Below are 21,944 nucleotides of genomic sequence, written 5' to 3' on the forward strand. Positions count from 1 at the left end.
TTTGTTCACTGGCGCCATCCTTTGATTCCCCTTCTTCCTCTTTTGCTCCTTTTTATTTTCTTCATCTCTTCCCTCTTCTTCTCCTCCTTCTTGCTCATGTCCTCCATCTTCTTTTTCCTTTGCACTCCTCAGCGACAAGAGCTTGCTGAAGTGCTTCTATGTGTTCCAATTCTTCTTCCTTCTCCTTCTCTTTTTCTATACAAGGTTCTCCTTCTGATATGAACAGTACTGAGGCAGAGATTTTAGAGAGACTTTGAAGGCAAGTTTAAAGGACACCTGGCGGTTTACTTATCTGTATTACGGATGTTATTACTGCTTCGGCAGTTCATTTTTTGTATAGGCTTACTTAAGCCCTTCTTTGTACGTTGTAATAATTTTTATATTAATAAAAGTTACTGTTATTCTATTTCGCATGTTCTGTTTATATGTTTTAATAAATTTGCAAGTTCTGTTCGGCACATTAGTATAGCATTTGAACCAATGACAACTAAGGCCAAAATACTCGCTAATAAAAAGACGCCATAATAACTTTAACAAAATTATTATTCGACATAACAATTCGACCAGTGAGGAACGAGACTTACCTTAAAATTAGTCGAGATGGGGACTAAGTGTTCGATAAGGTGTAAGAAGTAGTTATCCGAGGACATGTCACCTTCCCAATGAACAATTTCCTTAGGCTAACGATCATCAGTTCGTTTCGCCATCTTCTTAACACACTGGCCTTAACTTTTTCCCGTATTTGAGCCGAGAAACTTCTCCATCCGAGCAGTTGATTTCCCAAAAGGCCCGAGTCCGAGGACTTCGCAAAGCCTGGGTTTTACTTAAAACTTACGCTTTTTCTTTTATGTACTTGGCTTCCCTATAGACTTGAGTCCGAGGATCATACAAGTCCCAGGTTCTGTCCAAGACTTTTATGTCTTCGGTTTCCCCTTAGGCTTAAGTCCGAGGATCATACAAGTCCCAGGTTCTGTCCAAGACTTTTACGTCCTTGGTTTCCCCATAGGCTTGAGTCCGAGGACCATACAAGTCCCAGGTTCTGTCCAAGACTTTTACGTCCTTGGTTTCCCCATAGGCTTGAGTCCGAGGATCATACAAGTCCCGGGTTCTGTCCACAACTCTTCGAGTTCAGATTCTCCCTTTCATCAGGCATTTCATAAGGCGCCGAGCAAGGGTCGTCCTTGGCAACGGTTATTCCTCGGCGGGGGCCGCAGTCCCTGGGCCCTCACGCAGAGCGAGCCTAGGCCGCGAATTCACTTAGCCCACGAATTAAGAGATATTTCTGCAACCTCTGGCCACGCGGTACTCTCTGACGTCACAATGATCGAGGTGCGTCTTTACGAGGCTTCTTTAATCTTGGGGTTGCAGTTGACGTTGGAAGTTGAGCCAGAACCCTTTTGTCTGTAGCGTTCCTTGGGACGCCGCGTGAGTTGACTGCCATCACCTTGTCTTTTCAAATAAATGAGAGGGAGAGAAAGTTGCTTTATATACACACAAATCCTTCAGTTTTCTCCCACATCACAGCTTCCATATCCGGAGCTCTCCTCCCTTAGCATAACATGTTTAAGGCAAGGGTTGGGAAGAAAGAACTTTCTCCGCCGCAGATGCACCGTGCCTTTATGAGACTCAGAATAGTACGGTATGGGTACAGGAAGCATAGGTTCAGGAGAATACTCCATTTCGACCGAGGGGGAAGGGTGTCTCTCCCTCTTTTAGTCAAAATCCGAAGCAGGTTCTGTTCATGCCAGAATTTTGGTATGTCAGAAGAAAGATTTTCCGCCATCAGCGCCTCTGCTTTGCGGCAGGCGTATATTTAGAGAAAGCCCCTCAACCTCCAACTCCCTGCACCTTTCCTTCAACGGTGTCAGGCTCAAGTTGGGTCTCTTTTGCTGTTTGAGTGGTGGACATGTGAAAGCATTGAGGAAGAACAAGGTCTTGGGGCTGTAGCCAACCTCTCCTCTGACCTACTTCCTCAGCTTCATTTTATTCTCTTGTATCTTCCTTTCTTTTCGGTTATGTAATGAGCTTTGACGCAAACTGATTCCAGCTTTTCATTGTACGCTGTACTATTTCTTTGTTTTAGTGATAATGGAAATTTCTTTACTTGTTTTGGATACTGTTCTTTTGACTACACTGCTTTGTGAGTGAGTGTGCCCCATGCGTGTGTTTCTTTCAGAATATTTAGAGCAAAATAGTTTGAAACATAATCTAGCTAATTCCAATTTATCAATATTACCAAGCATTATATCGATAATTCATAGTAAATCAAACTTAGGAAACTAACCGGGATAACAGTTGAATATTCTGTGATAAGCGCGTGAACATCGTCCAAGGCTGATAATCTCGAAATAATCCATCCGAGCAATCGACTGGGAAGTACGGAACTCCGATGGTGCTTTTGTGTACTTGGTTTCCCCATAGGCTTGAGTCCAAGGACCATGCAAGGCCTTGGTTCTGTCCAAAACTTGTAAGTTTTTCCTTTAAGTAGTTGGTTTCCCCATAGGCTTGAGTCCGAGGACCAGGCAAGGCCTTGGTTCTGTCCAAAACTTGTAAGATTTCTTGTTTGTACTTGGTTTCCCCATAGGCTTGGGTCCGAGGACCATGCAAGGCCTTGGTTCTGTCCAAAACTTGTAAGATTTCTTGTTTGTACTTGGTTTCCCCATAGGCTTGGGTCCGAGGACCATGCAAGGCCTTGGTTCTGTCCAAAACTTTTAAGATTTCTTGTTTGTACTTGGTTTCCCCATAGGCTTGGGTCCGAGGACCATGCAAGGCCTTGGTTCTGTCCAAAACTTTTAAGATTTCTTGTTTGTACTTGGTTTCCCCATAGGCTTGGGTCCGAGGACCATGCAAGGCCTTGGTTCTGTCCAAAACTTTTAAGATTTCTTGTTTGTACTTGGTTTTCCCATAGGCTTGGGTCCGAGGACCATGCAAGGCCTTGGTTCTGTCCAAAACTTTTAAGATTTCTTGTTTGTACTTGGTTTCCCCATAGGCTTGGGTCCGAGGACCATGCAAGGCCTTGGTTCTGTCCAAGGGAGGGGAGTGTTGGCTTGAGGCCGGAAGCCCCTGGAGCTGCCCGCGCCGTTAGCAGTGCAAGGCGTAGCCCCTAGCAGGAGCTTATGGCGGAGCAACAACTGCACGTCGCCGGAGATGGGAAGAACTCGTGAATCTCCGCTTGCTAGAGAGCTGACTCATGCGTCATCCGTGCCAACGCGCAAGCCTTTCCCACAGACGGCGCCAATTGTAGGGACACGATTCTCAAGCGGCCCAACAATGACGTTGGGCTCGCGCGTGATGGATCCCTCACAATAAATTTTGTAGAGAGTGGGCTTGAAAGGCTAGAGTTAAGTCACGGGGCGTTAGTACGGGCCGGACCTTAGATAAACCTAGACTAGAAAAGGCTTTAGTCCGGATATCTAAGCCCATTAACTTTATAAATTGAGGGATTGGGCTCCTCGGATCCTGTCCGAGGAGCACTAGTGTTTTTCTCCGGTTACCCGTCGATGGGTTTTCCACGGTGGAGCACGTATACTACCCGGGCATTCTCATTCCTGGAGTTTTTTCCAGGAAGTGGGATGGGGATCCCCTCCTTCGTTACCTAACGTTTTCTTTTATACTAGCCTACGTTCGTTGTCCCTCGTCCACGTGTAGGGTCAGTTTTTCCAGGACTGATACTTGTCCCGTCAATCCCATCCCAGCATTGTTGGGCATGGTTAATAAAGCCCAAGAATCCGGTTCTGTCAGGTGCAATGTCATGTCAATGAGGGGTATTAAGGACAATTTCCCCGAGATATTTTTCTGATTTTTTAAGTTTGCTTGTATGCCACTTTCCTCAAGGAGACTTTGGGTCTGCCGAGGACCAAGCTGTCCTCGGCCGTATCTTCGGGCCCCTTTGGGCTTAATATTTTTGGGCTTGGGCCCTGGCCTCCTTCAGTTTGGGGTCTGTGAACTCCCCATAAGCGAGCGGGACGAGCCCACAAATTATTGTGCCCCACAGGATTATATACATGTAAAATTATGTATTTATATAAGAAAATAAAAAATGGGAAATCACTTTATTATTGACAAAAAAATGCATTTGCGACCTTTCACTAAAAGTTTCAATATAATAAAAAAAATGCAATTTTGTAGAAAAATGTAATTATGCCATATGCATTCTACTAGACTAATGCAGATATATGGAGAGAATTATGCAATAATCTACTCAACTTAAAAAGGGTGCAGAGAACACCCCTCCCCCCCCACCCCCGGGGGGCAGGGGTACAAAAGAAAGAGAGAAAATGATGCCATACTTAGAAGCATTCAATTTGATTACTCTTGCAATGTGCTCTTACAAGTTTTCCGATTGTGGCCACTTTTATTACAATGAGAACAACATGTTGATTTCTTGAACTTGATTTGTGATATTTGCTTCAATTGTGACTCACTTTGCCCTTTATGTGAAAACCCAGGTTATGGTCCTTTGCTGTCGGTAGGCTGAAGTTCAAGCTGCAAATTATCCCTTAAAACAAGCATATTATGGGTTGAAAAATCATGCATTACCTCTGTGTATAAAGTCTGCTGAGTGTTTCTATGATACCACTTCTCAATAAACTCGTACACATCACGATTTGCATGTTAAAGTGCACTACATGCATGTAGACAAGGGATGCCTATCATCTGCCATTCAAGGCATGTGCAATCCATTCTTGACAAGTCCACCTCAAACTAATAGTTTTGCAGTTCAAACTCAAATACAAACTCAGACACTTGGCTGCCCACTAGACTCTGTGCTTTAGACATATTCTCTCTTATTTTTTGTTCAATTTTGTAGCCAACTGGACTTTTCCAAGTCATAACATCCCTTTGCCTACCAAGTAGCAAATTCGACAACTTGCATTGATGTGCTTTCATAAATTCTAAAATTGGCTTTTGACACTCTTTCCACATCCATGAATAAAACACATTTGTTTCATTAGCATTCAACTTGTCCCATCGCTTTCTTTTAAATTGTGCATTAGCCCAATGCTCTGGGTGATTGGCTATAACCCACTCATACATTTTCTTACAATACCGATGCTGGGTAACTAAGGCCTTTTCATATTCTGCTCCTAATCTTGCAAAAGCAATATCATCCAAAAGTTGAAGTGCAGTTTGCTCCCAATTGGATTGCAATTGGAAGTAAGAGCTGAAACTTTGCTTTAGGCGGCGATAACAGTAAGAATGAGTTTCAAAACCAAACACCTCATTGAGCCTATTTAGCAGGCCTTGATTTCTGTTCGATATTATTGCAATCTCACGCTTACCGACGATCAACTTAAGTTTCTCAAAGAACCATGACCAATCAGCATCATTATCTGTAGCAACTATCTAATAAGCTACTGGATATATTCCATCATTTGCATCTAGTGCAGTCACAAACCATAAAGTGCCTCTAAATGGTATACTTAATGATAATCATCTATAAATAGTAACGGCCTACATCCAAGCTGAAATCCTCGAATTGAACAACCATAAGCAACAAACAACTGCCTGAATTGATTATCTTCAGATGATGACCATGTAGCAATTGACCCTGGCATTACATCCATTATATGTTGGCACATCGATGGTATTAACTTGTATGCAGCATCCGTCATTCCATGAATCAAATGTTCCTTTCTAGATGAGTGGAAATAAGTCAATGGTACAAAAAGGTCACCTAGGAAATCCATGCAAGTTTGTCTAGATACATGATTTGGACTTACTTTCATATTCTCTTTAATCATTTCTGCAACCAATCTAGTTTTCAATGAAGGCTTCAAATTGGTTTGACCTTGTACCAAGTGTTCATGCTTATCAATCAATGTATTTACTCTAATTAAGTTAGTATTTCTCACGTCATAAGCTATCACTTTCCATGGGCACCCATCAACTGCACACCTCACAAGTATTTTTTTGGAAGTATTTCTTTTAAACTTATATTTAAAGCATTTCGCAACAGAATACTTGTATAAAGCCAAACGGAAAGCAGCAGGACTTTGAAATTGCTGACCTCCTCCAATTAGCTCTCTTTCCCACTCATTAAGCAAAAGTGGTGATTTCTCACCAATTGAGCACTGCATTGACACTGGTTGAGCTCTATGAATGTAGTTATCATCAACATTAGTATGTTGCTCACCACCATGCTGGTCCGAAGTTAAATGGTTCTCTGTGTCAGAGCACTCGGCTAAATCTCTATCGGCATACTCAGCTTCATCATGTTGATCTTGGCTCTCAGTGTTGGAGGACCTGACTGGATCTCTATCAGCATACTCAACTTCAGCATCCTGATCTAACGTCAATGAGCTTTCTTTGTTAGATGACCTAAAAATAAAATGTTTTTCCAAATTCAATTCAAATAGACAGAATTGACATACATGGAAAAATCAATATAGCAAATTAATATACATGTTGCTTATAAGTGCAGGATTTGTAGCTTCTGCTGCTTCAACCACATATACATATCCAGCACCCTCATTGAAATACAACAAGTTATTCAAACCATTTTGGTCTTTGAGGGGCAACAGACATGATTTGTCAAATTTAACTGAGTATTGAAATAACTTTCCCGTAGGAGTTATACAAAGTTGTTCACATATCTCACCAACAAATGTTTCATATGCGGTGTCTTGATCAATCACCAAGCCATCTACCAAACCACCTTTATATAAAACAGATCTATCTTTCTTCACCACTAGCTCTCCCCCAAAATGACAATAGCAAAATAAAGTCTTTTCCACTCTTTGCAGCACCATACTGTTCTGGTTAACATAAACGTACTTAGTTGTGCTAATCATACGTTCACATGCGTGTCAAAAACAACGGAATAATAGAATAACTTACATTATCGCATTAGATTAGGAACTACGTTACTTCATAACCAAGACACCCTTAAAACAAGCATTATAGAAAACATGACAACCAATAAGAAAAGTAAGTTGAACAGTAAGACTTATGAGCCTTTTCCTTGTAATTATTGAGAAGGATACAACGACAAATGATCACATGAGGAGACTGAAGATGAGAATAATGATAGTCACTAATTCCAATGCTGGCACTTCATATGTTTTCATAATACCAATTCCAATAGCTTGAGATTACTATAATATTTATAAAGTTAGTTAATTTTGTATTGAAAAAATATGCATAACTAGCCAATGATCTCTAGCTTTTGTGGCACCTCCTCTAGTGTAAGGTGGAGAGTGAGGTCGTGACTTCAAGACCCATCGGCAACGTAATTTACCAATCATAATTAAACTAATCAAGCCAAAGATTACATAAATAAACTAATCACGCACAAGGAAGTCAAGAACTCCTAATGATTTCAACAAAACATGTTAAAATTATGTGGTTAAATGATTAAATTTATTATATCCCAATAGCTTAAACTTTTTGGACAATCAGAAATTTAGAATTCGATCTCCGTCTCATCCACTCTACCTCCCATTTAAAATCTCACGTGTTAAGCCTCACCTATTAAAAGGGAGTTTGAGCCCTATATGAGGGGGAGTGTTAAAAGGGAGTTTAAGCTTAAGCTTTTAAACAATCAGTAATTTAACAAAGTCCCCTCAAAAAATACAGTTGACATTTGCAATGTGAAAAAATTCTGGAATGCCACTACAAAATTGAAAAAGCATACAAGTTTACCAACCAAACACCCAAAAAAAAAAAAAGTATGCTTTGTAGTATTCACCTCTGAGATTAACTTTGTATTAGTAACAGTGTTAAGAACATATATCCAAAGCGATTTGCAGTAACAATGACACTAATTTGAAAGACTCTGCTTAAAGAGAGATGACGTAAAGCTTTCCTGGCATAACACCAACATAAATTCGTAAATACCCATATCAAAAAATATCATTAAAAAAAATCCTAAGACATGAATGGCGTTTTCAGCATTCATTCGAGGGTTTACCTGCTCAAAATCCACAAGGAAATGTCAAGAGAACTATAATGGCGACTGTGTTGTAAAAAAAAAGTAACGTTGATTGGCGCTCGGTGAGTTTTTTTACTACTAGAAAGGAACAATCTTGGGTTTAATCTAATCATAATTTTGTTGTATTTCGGCGTTCTATGTGTTAGATAGTATTGGAAAAAAAATAGGTCAAAGGAAAACTATATACAAGTCAATGGAAAACTTATCGTTTGGGAGGAGGGAAAAGAATAAAATGGAATTTGTTTGGGAGTTTTAATGGATAGAACAGAGAGTCTATTCTATTGTTTAGAAGTTTAAGTGGGAGAGAACTCAGGAAATGGAATGGATAGGAGAGATTTAAGGAAACACGCATTCTTTTTTATTCCCTCAAAACCTCAAATTTTCACTAAAACTCCAAAAATACTCTTATATATATTTAGTCTTTTATTTTAAAATGGAAAAAACTTATGTATTCCCCTTTTTAGAAAAAACCACATGGCAGAATTTTAATATGGAAATCTAAAGAACAGCATATAAGTACTGTACCTAAGTTTTACCCTTTTAAAATTAAGGTTTAATAGTAATATTGTAATTAATGATTCAATTTATTTTCCTTTATATAACTCCTAAATACGATTAACTTTCATTTCTTTATTTTAAAACTTCCAAACAAGGATTAATAATTCCATTTGATTCATTTATTTTTCATTACTTAAATATGTTTTATTCAATTCAATGTTATTCCATCCCTTTATGATTTATCCATTCTATTTGTTGATACCTATTTTTTAGGCTATGGGCCGGCAAATAAAGTCTCAAGCCCACTAAAGAAAAGCAAGGAAGAAAGGGCTTGAAAAACCTATTACTAGACCCACATCCTAACCAAGCTAGCAAAGTAACCAAAGAAAAGGGTTTGTTGCAATCTATATTAGGATGAGGAAATCAGTAGAGGCCTGGTTATCCACAGCTGAGAAAAAAGAGAGAGAGAGAGAGAGAGAGAGAGAGCAGATCTCATTAAGAAGCCCGCTGGAAAAGCAAAAATAGGCCCAAGAGGTGGCCCAAACATGCTAAAGAAAATAAAAGGCCCACAAAAGGGCTTCTACAGAAAGATCCAAAGAATTGAAAAAAGCCCAGTATGCCCCAAACTCCTTATATAAGTGAATTGGAGGCTCTGAGCACTTCCCAAACTCCTTATATAAGAGAATTGCAAGCTCTGAGCACTTCATGAAAAGGGGAAGGGAAAACAGAGAGACCTGCTGAACACGAAGGTAAGTAAAAACATTCCATAATTTCAGACATCGAGCAATGTGAAGAAAAGGATGAGTCCTGCTCCTTCGCATCCCAAACCCGAAAAGAGAGGACTTACCACTAATTGAAGCTCGGGAGTTGTGGCTTGGTGGAGGGGAGAGAGTCTTTGGTTTTTGGTATTCTGTCGTGGTTCCTTCGGAAAAAATACTTGCTGGGAAGTGTTTTGATTGAATGGATGGAGAACATGGTGGACCATAAGTTGCATGGTTTAAAAAAATCTTAAGATTAAACCTTGGTTAAATAAGATAATCAATTTCCATCAATTACTCTCTAGGAATCCTCGTCTGAAAAGAAGTGTTGCTGTGATTTGAGAGTTTGCATTGAGATTAGTCTATTTACCAAATATAGAAAGAAATCAAAACCTCTTTTGTAATAAGAATTTCCAAAGAGGGAGGAAGAGAGTCAGCGGGAATGTCCCAAAATTTGTGTATAAATAGGAATAGAACTCAGCCACATGGTGGAACATCAACAAAAGGAGGAAAAGGCATTAGTAGAGCAGTAAACATATTAGAGAGAATAGACAAAGAATAGTTTTGGCTAAGACTTTGAGAGTAGGAGCAAAGATCTGTCTTGGCTAAGTTCTATTCAGCAAATAACAGTCCTTTGTCTATATATATGCTACAAAATATAATCATTAAACACTTATGGTCTGTTTGGAAGTTAAAAAAAATGGAGGAAAGTAGAGTTATGGTCTGTTTGGAAGTTAAAAAAAAAAAAAAAGGAGAAAGTAGAGTAGAGGGAGAAAGAGTAATTCAATTACCTTATTTGGAAGTTTTTTAAGGAATGAGGGGGAGGAGTTTGAAGGGGTTTGGAGGGGTTTCAACTACCTCTAACCCCTCATTTTTAATTCCCCCAAATTGAAAAGATTTGGAGGGAGAGTAGAGTAGATAAATTACTAACTAGATAAATTTCTCAATCTACCCTTTCTAAATTAATAATAGACCAATGTTGCAAGTCCATTTTCAAATAGGGGTAAATTTGTCTATTTTAATCATTTCCTCTCCTCTCCATCCTAATATTTAAAACATCCAAATAAGAGGAAGGGCTAATTACTCCCTTCCCCCTTATTAATTTTAAAAATATCCAAACAAGGTGAAGGGGAACCATTCCCCTCTACTCTCCTCTCCTCTACTCCCCTCTCTAAACTTCCAAACAGGCCATTACTAATATGTTGATTTTGCTATGAGCTAACAAATTACTGGGTTGTATTTTATTATTTGTTTGGAGTGTTTGTTTTGCTATGGACTGGTTCAGCGGAGCCAATTCTACAGGACATATTAAGCCCAATTCCAGCTAGGCCTATTCCGCAAAATGAACCAGGCTCAATTCTGAACCCCACAAGCCTTTGTTCAAGAAGTGTACACAAATATCCTGACATGTGTATTTTGACCAAAAAATAGGCCCCTACACCATTGAATTTCATAAAGTGTTATAGCAAAACTTTTATTTTAGAGATTGTTTTATTTGAAAGAGATATTGCATGTATATGATACAGGAGATACCACCTTGTTGTTATAAGAATTTGAAGAATTAGAGTTTTGATCATATGGTCTGTAAGAGCATCTTCAATAGGTTCTTTGATCCATGGATAATTTGATGATTGGGAAATAAAGGATTTAAACCCTAACGTTTAAATTGAAAATACTAGGAATTACAAGTTGATTTAGAAGACCATTCTTAAATTCTTATCTTATGACCTTCAAAGGATAAATTTTGAACAATAGAATTTTTCTATTCTTTGGAAACTTAGCATTTCACAGGAGCCTAAAAGAAGGAAAATAGAAAAATGATAGTGGGGAAAATGGAATAGAGCAGGGGTGCCAATCTCTGATACGACCGCAATTTTTGCGGGTAGTAAATACGGGATGAAGGGTATCTAACGTACAAGAATAAAGATAACAGCCAAAGACAGAGATCGGAGGTTGAGTATTCTATTCAAATTGTTTATTTTGATAAGTACATTCTGTTCAAATTTACTCAAACATGATGCTTGAAAGACTTATTTTCGTCCTTTAAGATCAATATTATATAAAACAGAAACTTTTATTGACCAATTTACAGCTTATGGCTTTTGTCTTTGACCCATGACTTAAAACGGTGAGAGATGGAGAAAGTTGGTTCAGGGTTCCGGTAACTCTTTGCCATGTACTATAATCTCCTTCTCGTTTACATGTGCTACTGTGTATGGACAAGAATTGTACTGCATACATTCCCAGGAGAATGTAAATCTTGAGTTATACAAATCTTTTTCTTCATTCTATTTTATTTGAAGTCATGCTCTCTTTTACTTTCCTAATTAACATGTCATTTTTTTTATTTACTTTTACTAATGTTATTTTTGACGTTCCTCAATATTTTTCTGTTCACTCAACTAGGATCAACTTACTTTTTCTTATCTGTTCATTACTTGCTCTCTTTTTAACATGACCAAACTATCTCAAGCAGCTCTACCTCATCTTTAGGCTACCCTTATCTTTAAGTGGATTCCCTTGTTTCAAATCCTATCTTTCTATGTATTCCCGCTAATCCATCATAATTTTCTCATTTCCACTGGACTCATTTTATGATACATGACTCAAAATAAAAGAAGAGCAGAGATTCAAAAATTCGACCATTCTTTGGCACTCAGCCAAAAGATTCCAAAATGGGTGCAAATCACACACACATATGTATTAAGTTCGTGGAAGCTGACCAACAGAACAGCAAACGGCGATAAATATAAACCAAAACGTAAATAAGTAAATAACAAATTATGCATTGAAGAGAAGGGAGTAATGCCTAAGACATACTACATGCTACTCGATCAAGCTTGCTAAATTCGTTCTTTTTTAATATTTATGTCTAATTTACATATAAACATCCTCATGGGTATAACTGGAAGCTTGAACCTGTTGATAGGCAATGTTTTTGTACCAATCGACAAGTTGACCCTACAGCCTGAATGCATTCATACATTATTACAAGAAATTCAGGGCCAAAAACAATGGTATTCATTCTGAAATGGTACACGCGCCAACTTAATACAATGACAATTTCTGATCTTTTTCTTCTGCAAATGTTGACACTGAAGTTGCAAGAGGAAGTCTTTTTTCAGATGAATATGTAGGAGGGGGTCTCCTCCATGAGGCCAACCAAAGAGAACCAACATTACTATTATATTGACTCAACCACTTACAAGTCCAGCATGTCATCCTCTAAAATCCCTTTCATTATCTTCATTACATTTGCACAGCATCACCTACTGGACTGAAGGTAATCCAAAATTTTCAAATTAGAAACCAGGAAACATGGCCTCTATCCTCCTACCAACTAGCACGTAGCATTTTAAATGCAACTTCACCTGTAAGCTTTTCTGGGATTTCGGCTATCCAAGATATCACCAAGAGTGGCCAAGGCATCTTGAAATTTACGGATTTTGAGAAACCCCCTTATCATGGAAACTTCACTGTCTGAGAAGCCTGCTTTCTCCATGACCATATCAACAAGTTTGATTAGGGTGTCCTCCATGGCTAAAGCGCAAAGTCCTTCAGCCAGCAAAATGAATGATGAAAATTGTGGAACAAATCCTTTCTCCATCATCTCAACCACGAAATCAACAGCTTCTCTAATTGGTCCTCCACCATTGCAAAGCCCACGAAAAACAATTTTATACGTAACGGCATCAGGAGGATCGCCCTTCTCCATCATTTCTCTAAAAAGCATCATGCCTTCTTTTGCTCTCTTTCGCTTAAATAGTGCTTGAATTACAGGATTATAAGCTGGTGGACTCGGGATCATTCCTTTCATCTGAACAGTTCTGAGGAGCCTACTTGCAACCTCAATTCTACCTGCCCTGCACAAGCCCCCAATAAGAGTCCCATAAGTGACAATGTCTGGTTCACACCCATTTGAAGTCATACTTTGAACAATATCTGCTGCCTTCTTTATATCACCATCTCTGCAGAAGAATGTGAGCAGGGAATTGTATGTGAACTTGTCAGGTTTCAATCCTTCCATTATCATCTGATCCATAAGCTGAGAAGCCTCTTCCATCCTCCTGCTCTTACAAAGACCATCAATAAGGCTGTTGTAGGTCACTGAATTTCTTGAAACCCCTAGGAGTTCCATCTGATCAAAAATTTCCTCCGCATCCTCAATTCTCTTGTTTTTGCAGAACCCATCTATCAAAGTATTGTATATAAAAACATTCCGTGAGCAGCCACTTGACTCCATCTCTTTCAGCAAGCTCAAAGCTTTCTCAAGTTTCCCTCTAGAACAGAGGCTGTCAATCAAAATATTGTAAGTAAATTCATCAGGTTGACACCCTTTCTTCTTCATCTCCTCAAATAGCTCCATTGCCATTCTATGATTACTAGTCAAACAGAGTCCTTGAATCAGAGAATTAAACGTACAAACATCAGGTAAAATTCCCTTGCTTGTTAGAACACGAATAAGTTCAGTGGCCTCTTCAACTCGGTTCTCCTTACACAAGGTGCTAATTAGAGTGTTATAAGTGATAGTGTTAGGGGAACAATCCCTCAGAACCATCTGATTAAGAACTTCCTTTGCCTCTTCAACTTCACCCAATTTACACAACCCAGAAATCAAAGAGTTGTACGTAAATATATCCGGATCAAACCCTTCCTGCAGCATTACATCCATAACCTCCAAAGCATGTTTGACATGTCCCGCCCGGCACAAACCATTAACCAAAGTGTTGAACGTAAACTGATCAGGACGGAAGCCTTCATTTGACATCTCCTGAACAAAACTCAACGCTTCCTCAATCCTACCCTCTTTGCATAACCCATTAATCAAAACATTAACTGTCACACTGGTGCATGGGCAACCAACTTCTACCATTTGTTCTCTAATTCTCAATGCACCACTAATATTACCTTCCTCAATATAACCTTGCATTAGCGTGGTGAACGTTTTCTCATCCGGTGACAAACCATAGTTTGGCATCTCTTCCATCATCAAAATGGCCGGCCTAATTTGATGAGCTTTACAAAGAGCCTTTATCAATACATTAAAAGTGGAAACATCTGGCTTAATTCCTCTACTAACCATACTCGAATGCATGGTTTCAACTAGTTTAAGCTTATTACCATCAACAAGAACATTCAACAAGAAGTTACAAAAATGCGTGTCAGGTTTTAAGCCAAACTCATTCTCCATCATTTCCACACCACCAACAATTTCATCATATAATTCAAACTCTGCATAGCTCATAATAAAAATCAAGAAAGTACCTGTACTAATCTCACACCCCGCGAGTTTCATTTCTTCCAAGACACTTCTCATCGATTCGAAAGACCCCACCTTTCCAAGCTTACGAAGAATCTCCTCGTATATGGCCGAACTGGGTGTGAAGCTGGACTGCTTCGAGGCCCATTCGAATATGCGAAGGGCTGAAGACTCGTCGGTTTGGCGGCGAAGGGTGTCAAGGAGTTGCTTTGGGGTGAAGTCTGAAGGGAGCTGAGAGAGAGTAGTGGGTGGAGTTGAATTGGAGAGTGGAGAAGGGGCTGTGACTTGGTCATGGTGTTGTGTGGAGGCGAAGGAGATGAAGGAGGTGGGTTTGTGAGAGAATGAGAGCGGTGGTGGGTGGTAGTTTATGGAATGTGGTAGAGACAAAGGATAACATTTTAGACAGGAAGAGAAAGCCATTTGGGCAATTTCACAAACATGTAAGGTGCAGAGAGTCGAGTGGTAACTGGCGATGAGGTGAGAGTAGATAGGAAATTGGCAGAGAACAATGTGATAGAGTTTTGGGTTTGGCAGTTTTCGTAACGACCCACCGTTTTCATAGAGGAAATACAGACTTATATTTTGTCGTTTATTATTATTATTTTTTTTAAAGGAGGATGTTATTATTATTTTGATAGATATGGTAATATATACTATTTTAACTTATCATATTCGTTCTATGATAATTATTCTTTATCATCCGGCTAAAACACCAATAAGTTTTAGTATAAGCAAGGTTCAAACCCTAAATTTGTTATTCAACAGGAAAAGACTTTACTAATTAAGTTAACTGAAACCCACAGCTAGAGCTGTCCATGGGTCGGCCAAGTCGATTTTAGACCCAGTTTGGACTCGACCCGTCAGCATCAGGTGGAAGGCAGAGGGACCCGAAACCGACCGCCAACGTCAATCGGTCGAGTCAGTTTCGGGTTTGGGTGGTGCTCGAGTCGGTTCGGTCGGTGGAGGAAGTCGCTGGAGTTTGCAAATGCCATCGGAATATGCAAAACAATCGCCAGAATCTGTAGAAACTCACTAGATCTGCATCGAAATCTGCACCAAAATCTCCGAAATCTGCTGGGATTTGGTTGGATCTAGCTAAATCTCACCAAACATGGTCAAGATCTCGGTGGAGCTCCTCGAATCTGAGCTTGATCTTGTCGGAGTTGGCCGAATTTGTATATAACATCGGTCGGGTCAGGTGGCTCGAGTTTTGGAGAAGAAAACCTGCCACTTGACCCGCCGGCATCGGGTCTTGGGCACAGAAACCCACCACCAACCGATGGGAGCGTCGGTTTGAGCTAAAATCGAGTGGGGATCGGGCGATTTGGTCGGTTCGACGGGTGTGGTTCGAGCCTAGACACCCTTACCCACACCAAAGATAAAGAATCCAATGTTGGCCTGCTCGTAACAAAATAGTTAAGGAATGTCAACCTTTTGAGCCACACACAATCTTAAAGGTGATCAAATCTCTTGTAGTTGATTCTTTTTTTCCTCTTGACCCTACAAAACAAGCAAGCATCGTCAAACCATCAATCTTATTGTTTGGAAACCCATCCTATGGGTTTCTTCAAGCTCAACATTGATGGGTCTACCTGTGGAAACTCGAGTAGGGCTACTGCTAATGGCCTCATTAGAAATTGCAAAGGAGAATGGATCGAGGGTTTTTTCTTTCTTTCTTTCTTTTCTAGAAGTATTGGTCTCACCCACTCCATGGTGATAGAGCTTTAGGGAATTCGAGATGGACTTGCCCTTGAAAACAACCTCAATATCCATGAGCTATTTATAAAGATAGATGTAAAATGTGTTATTAGCATGCTCCCATCATATAGCCCCATGACTGATGCCTCTAACCCTTGTAGTGCCCTAATTTTTTACTACAGGTCCCTAGTTCAACTTTTTGATAAAGCTTACATCCACTGCGAAGGGGAATAGTGCACAGACCTTTTAGCGAAGGAAGGAAACAATTCTAGTGATATTTTTGTAATGTACTATAATCCCCCTCCTTGTATTTTGTACCAGCTCTTAGCTTATGCTTGGGATGTTATGTGATCTAGGTTGTAATTGTACTAATTAACTTAGTTCTAATCTAATTTTCCTTTTCACCAAAAAAGAAAAGTAAAAAAAAAAAAAAAAAAAAAAAAAAAAAAAACCAATCCTGCCACTAAACTAAAAAACTTTTGACATTGTTTTATAGTTTTGTGATTAGCTTGAAATAGAAATAAAAGACATCACCAATTTTAGAAAGAAAATGAAAAATTAATTATTATCATATATTCATAAACGACTCATGTCTTTAGTACAATTATGATTGATAAGTTGGACATTAAACTTTAGTTTGGGAAATTTATTATGCCCAATCGATCAAATTCTAATAAATGTGATGTTTAGAAATTTGGATGTTTGGGAATATAATTACATATGTTTTGTTGATGGTAAGAATTGCTTTTTAGAAAGGAAAAATATATATCTTCTTAAGAATCTTATTGCATATTGGGGAAAAGTAGCTTTGAAAACTAAGAAGAAACAACAACATCTAAGGTTGGGCGATTCGCCACAATAACAACAAGTGCTTTTTCTTTTCCTAGCCTCAACTTCTTTTTCATTTTCTTCTTCTTGTCAACCCTTTCCTTTATCAAAAATTTATAAAACAACTCCCTTTTCTCAAAAATCACAAACACAACCGATTGAATGGTCCCTCACAAAACCACCAAGTTTGACTAGGTCTAGGTGAATCACTTGCAGAAAGGGTTTAATTAAATACCGAATTGGCTACCCAATTGAAAACTATATTTCATAACTATGAGAAAAAGGCAAAATTTGGGATCAAGGACTATGGGCTTGCCACTATCTACATCATGTTTTTACTTTTGAGTGAGCTTTTGGGGGGGAGGGGGGGGGGGGAGGGTGGAGGAGGAGACATAGGGCTAAGGTGTCAAGAGATTGCAACTAAATTACCAGCGATGTAACATAAGCTAGGGTAGTCCACTAGTCAGGTCGAATTAGGTTTGGGCTTAACCTGCATTTGACCCAACCTGATCGAGTAGAGCAGCCCTCAACTTGCCATTGATCGAGATGATGATCGAATCGGGCAAATCAGACCTCCAATGAGTGGCAGGCAGGTTAGTTGGAGTTAAAGATCTAGGAAATGATAAGAAAATGATAGGAAATCGGTGAGATTTTGCCAAATCCAATGAAAATCTAACCAGATTCAATAAAATTTTGCTAGATCTAGTAGAAATTTCATCGGATTTGATGAGATTTCGCTAGATCCAATCGAAATCTCATCGGATCTAGCTAAGATCTCACCGAATCTAGAAATTTTCGTTGAAAATTGCTTAGTAAGTTTGTCGATTTGGGTTTTTTGGATTTTAGGGGAGGAGAACCTAAACTGACCTATTAGAGTCAATTTCTGGAGGAAAAGACCCGCCACTGACTATCGAAGTAGTCAAGTCAGCCAATGGTCAACTCGAATCCAATCGGTTTCTTCAGGTAGGTTAGATAGCCTTAATATTGTAAGCAAAGAAACAGACCAAAAAAATTAAGAAAATGACTAAGGGCTTGTTTGGTTAAAAAAAATGATCACTCATCACTCATCACTTAAAATACCCAAATTTCCTAATTCCACCCGTTTGGCACATATTTTCAACTTTTCATCACTTAAATTTTTTTACCTTTTGTGGGACCCATACCTAAGCAATGGTCAAAGACAGCTGTTAGCCTACCCACCAAACCCTCATCTCCCACAATTTTCTTCACTGCACATTTCATTTTGCCACCACCATAATCACAGTTTAACACAAAAACTCCATTCACAGTTTAACCAAAGAAGAATAAACAACAAAAACTCTCAACAATTTAACACCACCTAAAGCAGCTCATCACCCCAAATTCAAAACTCCATTCATACTTATTTATGATACATCACGAAATTTTAAAAAAAAAAAAAAAAAAAAAAAGCTTCCAGATAAAAAAGGAGCTTCCAACGGAGCTGTTCCCAGCATCAACAATAGAGCTTCTAGATCAAATCGTTTCCAACAGAGATTTACCGTTGCTGTGGATGCCGATTTCGATGCTCCGGACAAATCGAAGAACGAGTACAATAGCAGCGATGAGGAGAATTAGCGCGTGGTGGAGCTTTTCGGTGTGTGATCAAAGATCGATGCCAATGATCTCTTAGCTTGGGTCGGCGTGTGAGAGACCGGTGGGAGAAGAACAAAAAAGAAAGAACATAAAGAACACTGAATCGGAAGAAAGCAAAAAGAACGCTATGCGTGTGAGTGGTCGGTGAGTATTAGCGTTTTGCTCTGAAGAAGAACAAAAAGAAGAACAGATAAAGAAGAAGAAGAAGAAGAAGAAAAAAAAAAAAAAAGAGAGAGAGAGAGAGAGAGTGACCGATGGGATGTGACAAGGCACTGGCTTTTGGGGCCCACAATCTCACCTTATTTACGGTCATGCCACTAAGTATCAGATTTTGAGTTTTGAAAATAGGTGAAACCTGTTTTCATTTTCCATGACTGTGATCCGTTTTTTTGAGTAACTGAGTCATGAAAACTATAATTCAAAACTCATCCAAACAAATGCTCTTCCGTGGAATCCACATGATTTGGATAATGGAAATAGAAAATTGAGTGATATAACTCAAAACTCATCCCATCTAAACAACAGCTAAATTGTTACCTTTTAGATATTTAAAAAAAATCAAAATTGTATTTTTTTTAATAAAAAAATTTGGACTGTGCGCCAAAAAATTAACGAAATTTTATTTTTAAACACCAAAAGTATACTTTACATCTATTCCCCCTTTTGTCCTCTCCTTTTTCTTTTTCTTTTTCTTTTTCAAACCTCTTCCTCTCCACCCACGTCCCACCCCACATTGGCCTCTCAATGACAACGATCTCATTCCCTGCCGACAACCCCCTTCACCACTTGCTCCCTAGCCCATAGGGCTAGATTGTGGATGAACTCGTCATTAGGAGAAACTACACCCAGTTTTGGGTGTATGTTTCTTCTGTCTCACAGTTGGTGGGACCTACCAGTTGTGGGTCCCACCAGCTTGTGAGATGGAGGAAACATACACCCGAAACAGGGTGTAGTTTCTCCATCATTAGGCCCCTCGTATCGCATCGTTGCCCGAACCATGTTCATCATCAGCACATGGTGGTTTTTTTTTTTTTTTTTTTTTTTGGGGAATGTGATGGTTTTTGGTATTTAAGCAAATAAGGAATGGGGATTGAAGTAGTATGGATCTCAATCGGCAGTGGGTCTGTGCCACTAGTGTGGGTCTTGTGTCGGATGGTTTGGGGTTTATGGCGGTGTTGGCTTTTAGTGAGGAAGCCCAATGAGCATGAAATCTCTAGTTAGGTACAGCCGTATAGGCAGAGTATCTCTACTGGCAATCTGGCATCAAGTAGTGAGACACCTAAACTCAACTAAGTGCCCGTTTGGTTCCACTTTTTCAGCCCAAAACGGGCGTTTTCAAAAAAGCCAGGTCTGTTTCTGCGTTTGGTAAGTTCAAAACGCTAACTTTTTTATAAAAGTTGCGTTTTGAACTTTTAGAAAAACTGAAGACAAAACGCGCATAGAAAATGGACCTTCAGTGGTCCATAAATCAAAACGCGCTATGCGCGTTTTGTTATATTACCGTTGCAAACCATTAAAAGACCGAAATACCCACACGTTTGACGCCCCTCATCTCTGATCTCTACTCTCCCTACGCCTCCATCTCTTCGCAATCAACAATAATAACTCAAAATGAACAAACCCAACCTTTGATATTCCGAACACAGAATGAACAAAACCAAACCAAAAATAACTCAAAATCAACACAAAAACAACTGAAAATCAACTCAAATCCGGAAAACCCATCCCAAACCCAACTCAAAATCAACCCAAAATCCATAGAAAAAAAAAACCCAAAATCCCAAAATCCTTATGTTTCAATCATCTTCATCTTCATCTTCATCATCATCATCATCATCATCTTCTTCTCTGGAGTGTGAAAAAAAAAAGAATAAAGGATGAGTTCTGGCGATGGTTCCGATGTGTTCCGATTTGAAGTGCTAAGAGGAAAAAAAAAAAAAAAAAAAGAAGAAGAAGCAAAGCTGTGTTCTGGACCGAACTGCTAAGAGGAAAAAAAAAAAAAAGAAGAAGAAGAAGAAGCAGAGCTGTGTTCTGGACCGAACTGCTAAGAGGAAAAAAAAAAAAAAAAAAAAAAAAAAGAAGAAAAAAAAACAGAGCTGTGTCCTGGACCGAACTGCTAAGAGGAAAAAAAAAAAAAGAAAAAAGAAGAAGAAGCAGAGCAGCTCTGGACCGAACTGCTAAGAGGCAAAAGAAAAAAAAGAAAAGAAAGAGAGATGGGAAAGAATGTTCTGGACTGATAGAGAAAAGAAGGAAAAAGGAAAAGAAAAGAGTGTGGTTACGTGGGTGGATGAGAAAAAAAGAGGAGAAAAAAAAAAAGAAAAAAAAAAGAAAAAAAAAAAAGGAAGTAGAGCCACGTGTGTGGAGAGAAAAAAAATGGAGAAAAAAGAAATTATATCATAATATTTTCATAATATTTTTACAATAAATTTTAAGGTAGGCTATTATTAGCTAATATTAGTGAGAAAAAAATAATTTTTTTAGAAAGAGAAAAAAATAATTTTAATAGTATGTTAAAATTAAAATTACTATCAATTTTTATTACAATATTTTTACAATACTTTCACAATAAATCTTAAGTGGTAGGTTATTATTAGCTAATATTGGTAAGAAAAAAATAATTTTTTTAGAAAGAGAAAAATTGATTTAAGTATGATGAAGTAATTGATTTAAGTATGAAACAAACTCACATAAAAAAAAAAAGTATGAAATAAATTCCCTTATATATACATTGTCCTTTTTGGTCATTTACTCCTCAAAAAGCCACTTTTATAAGTGCTACCCAAACACTCAGCTTTTTCATTATGCACTTTTTAACAGCTTTTACCAAACACTCAGCTTTTTGAAACTCCACTTTTTCATTATGCACTTTTACAAAACTTCACTTTTTCATTATGCACTTTTTCAAAAAGTTGAACCAAACTCACCCTAATAACAATGTACAAAAGTAGGAAAAATAAAATGGACAAAAGCACATGAGAAAGAATAAAGGCAATATACGATGTATGGCATAGAGTCATGAACACTCATGAAAATTAGGCACATTGCCAAGCTTACATTCAAATTTGTGGTGGGGGATGAGAGTCATATTTCCCTCTAGCATGATAACTGGCGCCTAGAAGTTCTCTTCACCAAGTATGGGCATAGAGTCATCTATGAGTCGACTAGTTCTTTAGATGCTGAAGTGTCAAGCAATCTCAAGAATGAAGATCGGTGCTGGAAACCAGCTCGTTCTAAAGATTTAGTGTCAATTCAAAATAGAATAAGTCTGGTGCTTATTTTTTTTTGGGGGGGGGGGGGGGGGGGGGGGGGGGGGGTGTGTGGCGGAAGATCAAGTAGTACGCAATATTTCAAAATT

General features: G+C 38.7%; 1 protein-coding gene across 1 annotated transcript; it reads right to left on the reverse strand.

The window, feature by feature from the left end:
• Window positions 1-11,955: 11,955 nt before the first annotated feature.
• On the reverse strand, window positions 11,956-15,000 carry LOC126691647 (pentatricopeptide repeat-containing protein At3g53700, chloroplastic). The gene has a single exon (XM_050386693.1). It carries the CDS (start codon window positions 14,867-14,869, stop codon window positions 12,557-12,559), a length of 2,313 nt encoding a protein of 770 aa, XP_050242650.1. The 5' UTR covers window positions 14,870-15,000; the 3' UTR covers window positions 11,956-12,556.
• Between the last annotated feature and the right edge of the window lie 6,944 nt (window positions 15,001-21,944).

This window comes from Quercus robur, chromosome 7, assembly GCF_932294415.1.
Source record: "Quercus robur chromosome 7, dhQueRobu3.1, whole genome shotgun sequence".
Classification (NCBI taxonomy): Eukaryota; Viridiplantae; Streptophyta; class Magnoliopsida; order Fagales; family Fagaceae; genus Quercus; species Quercus robur.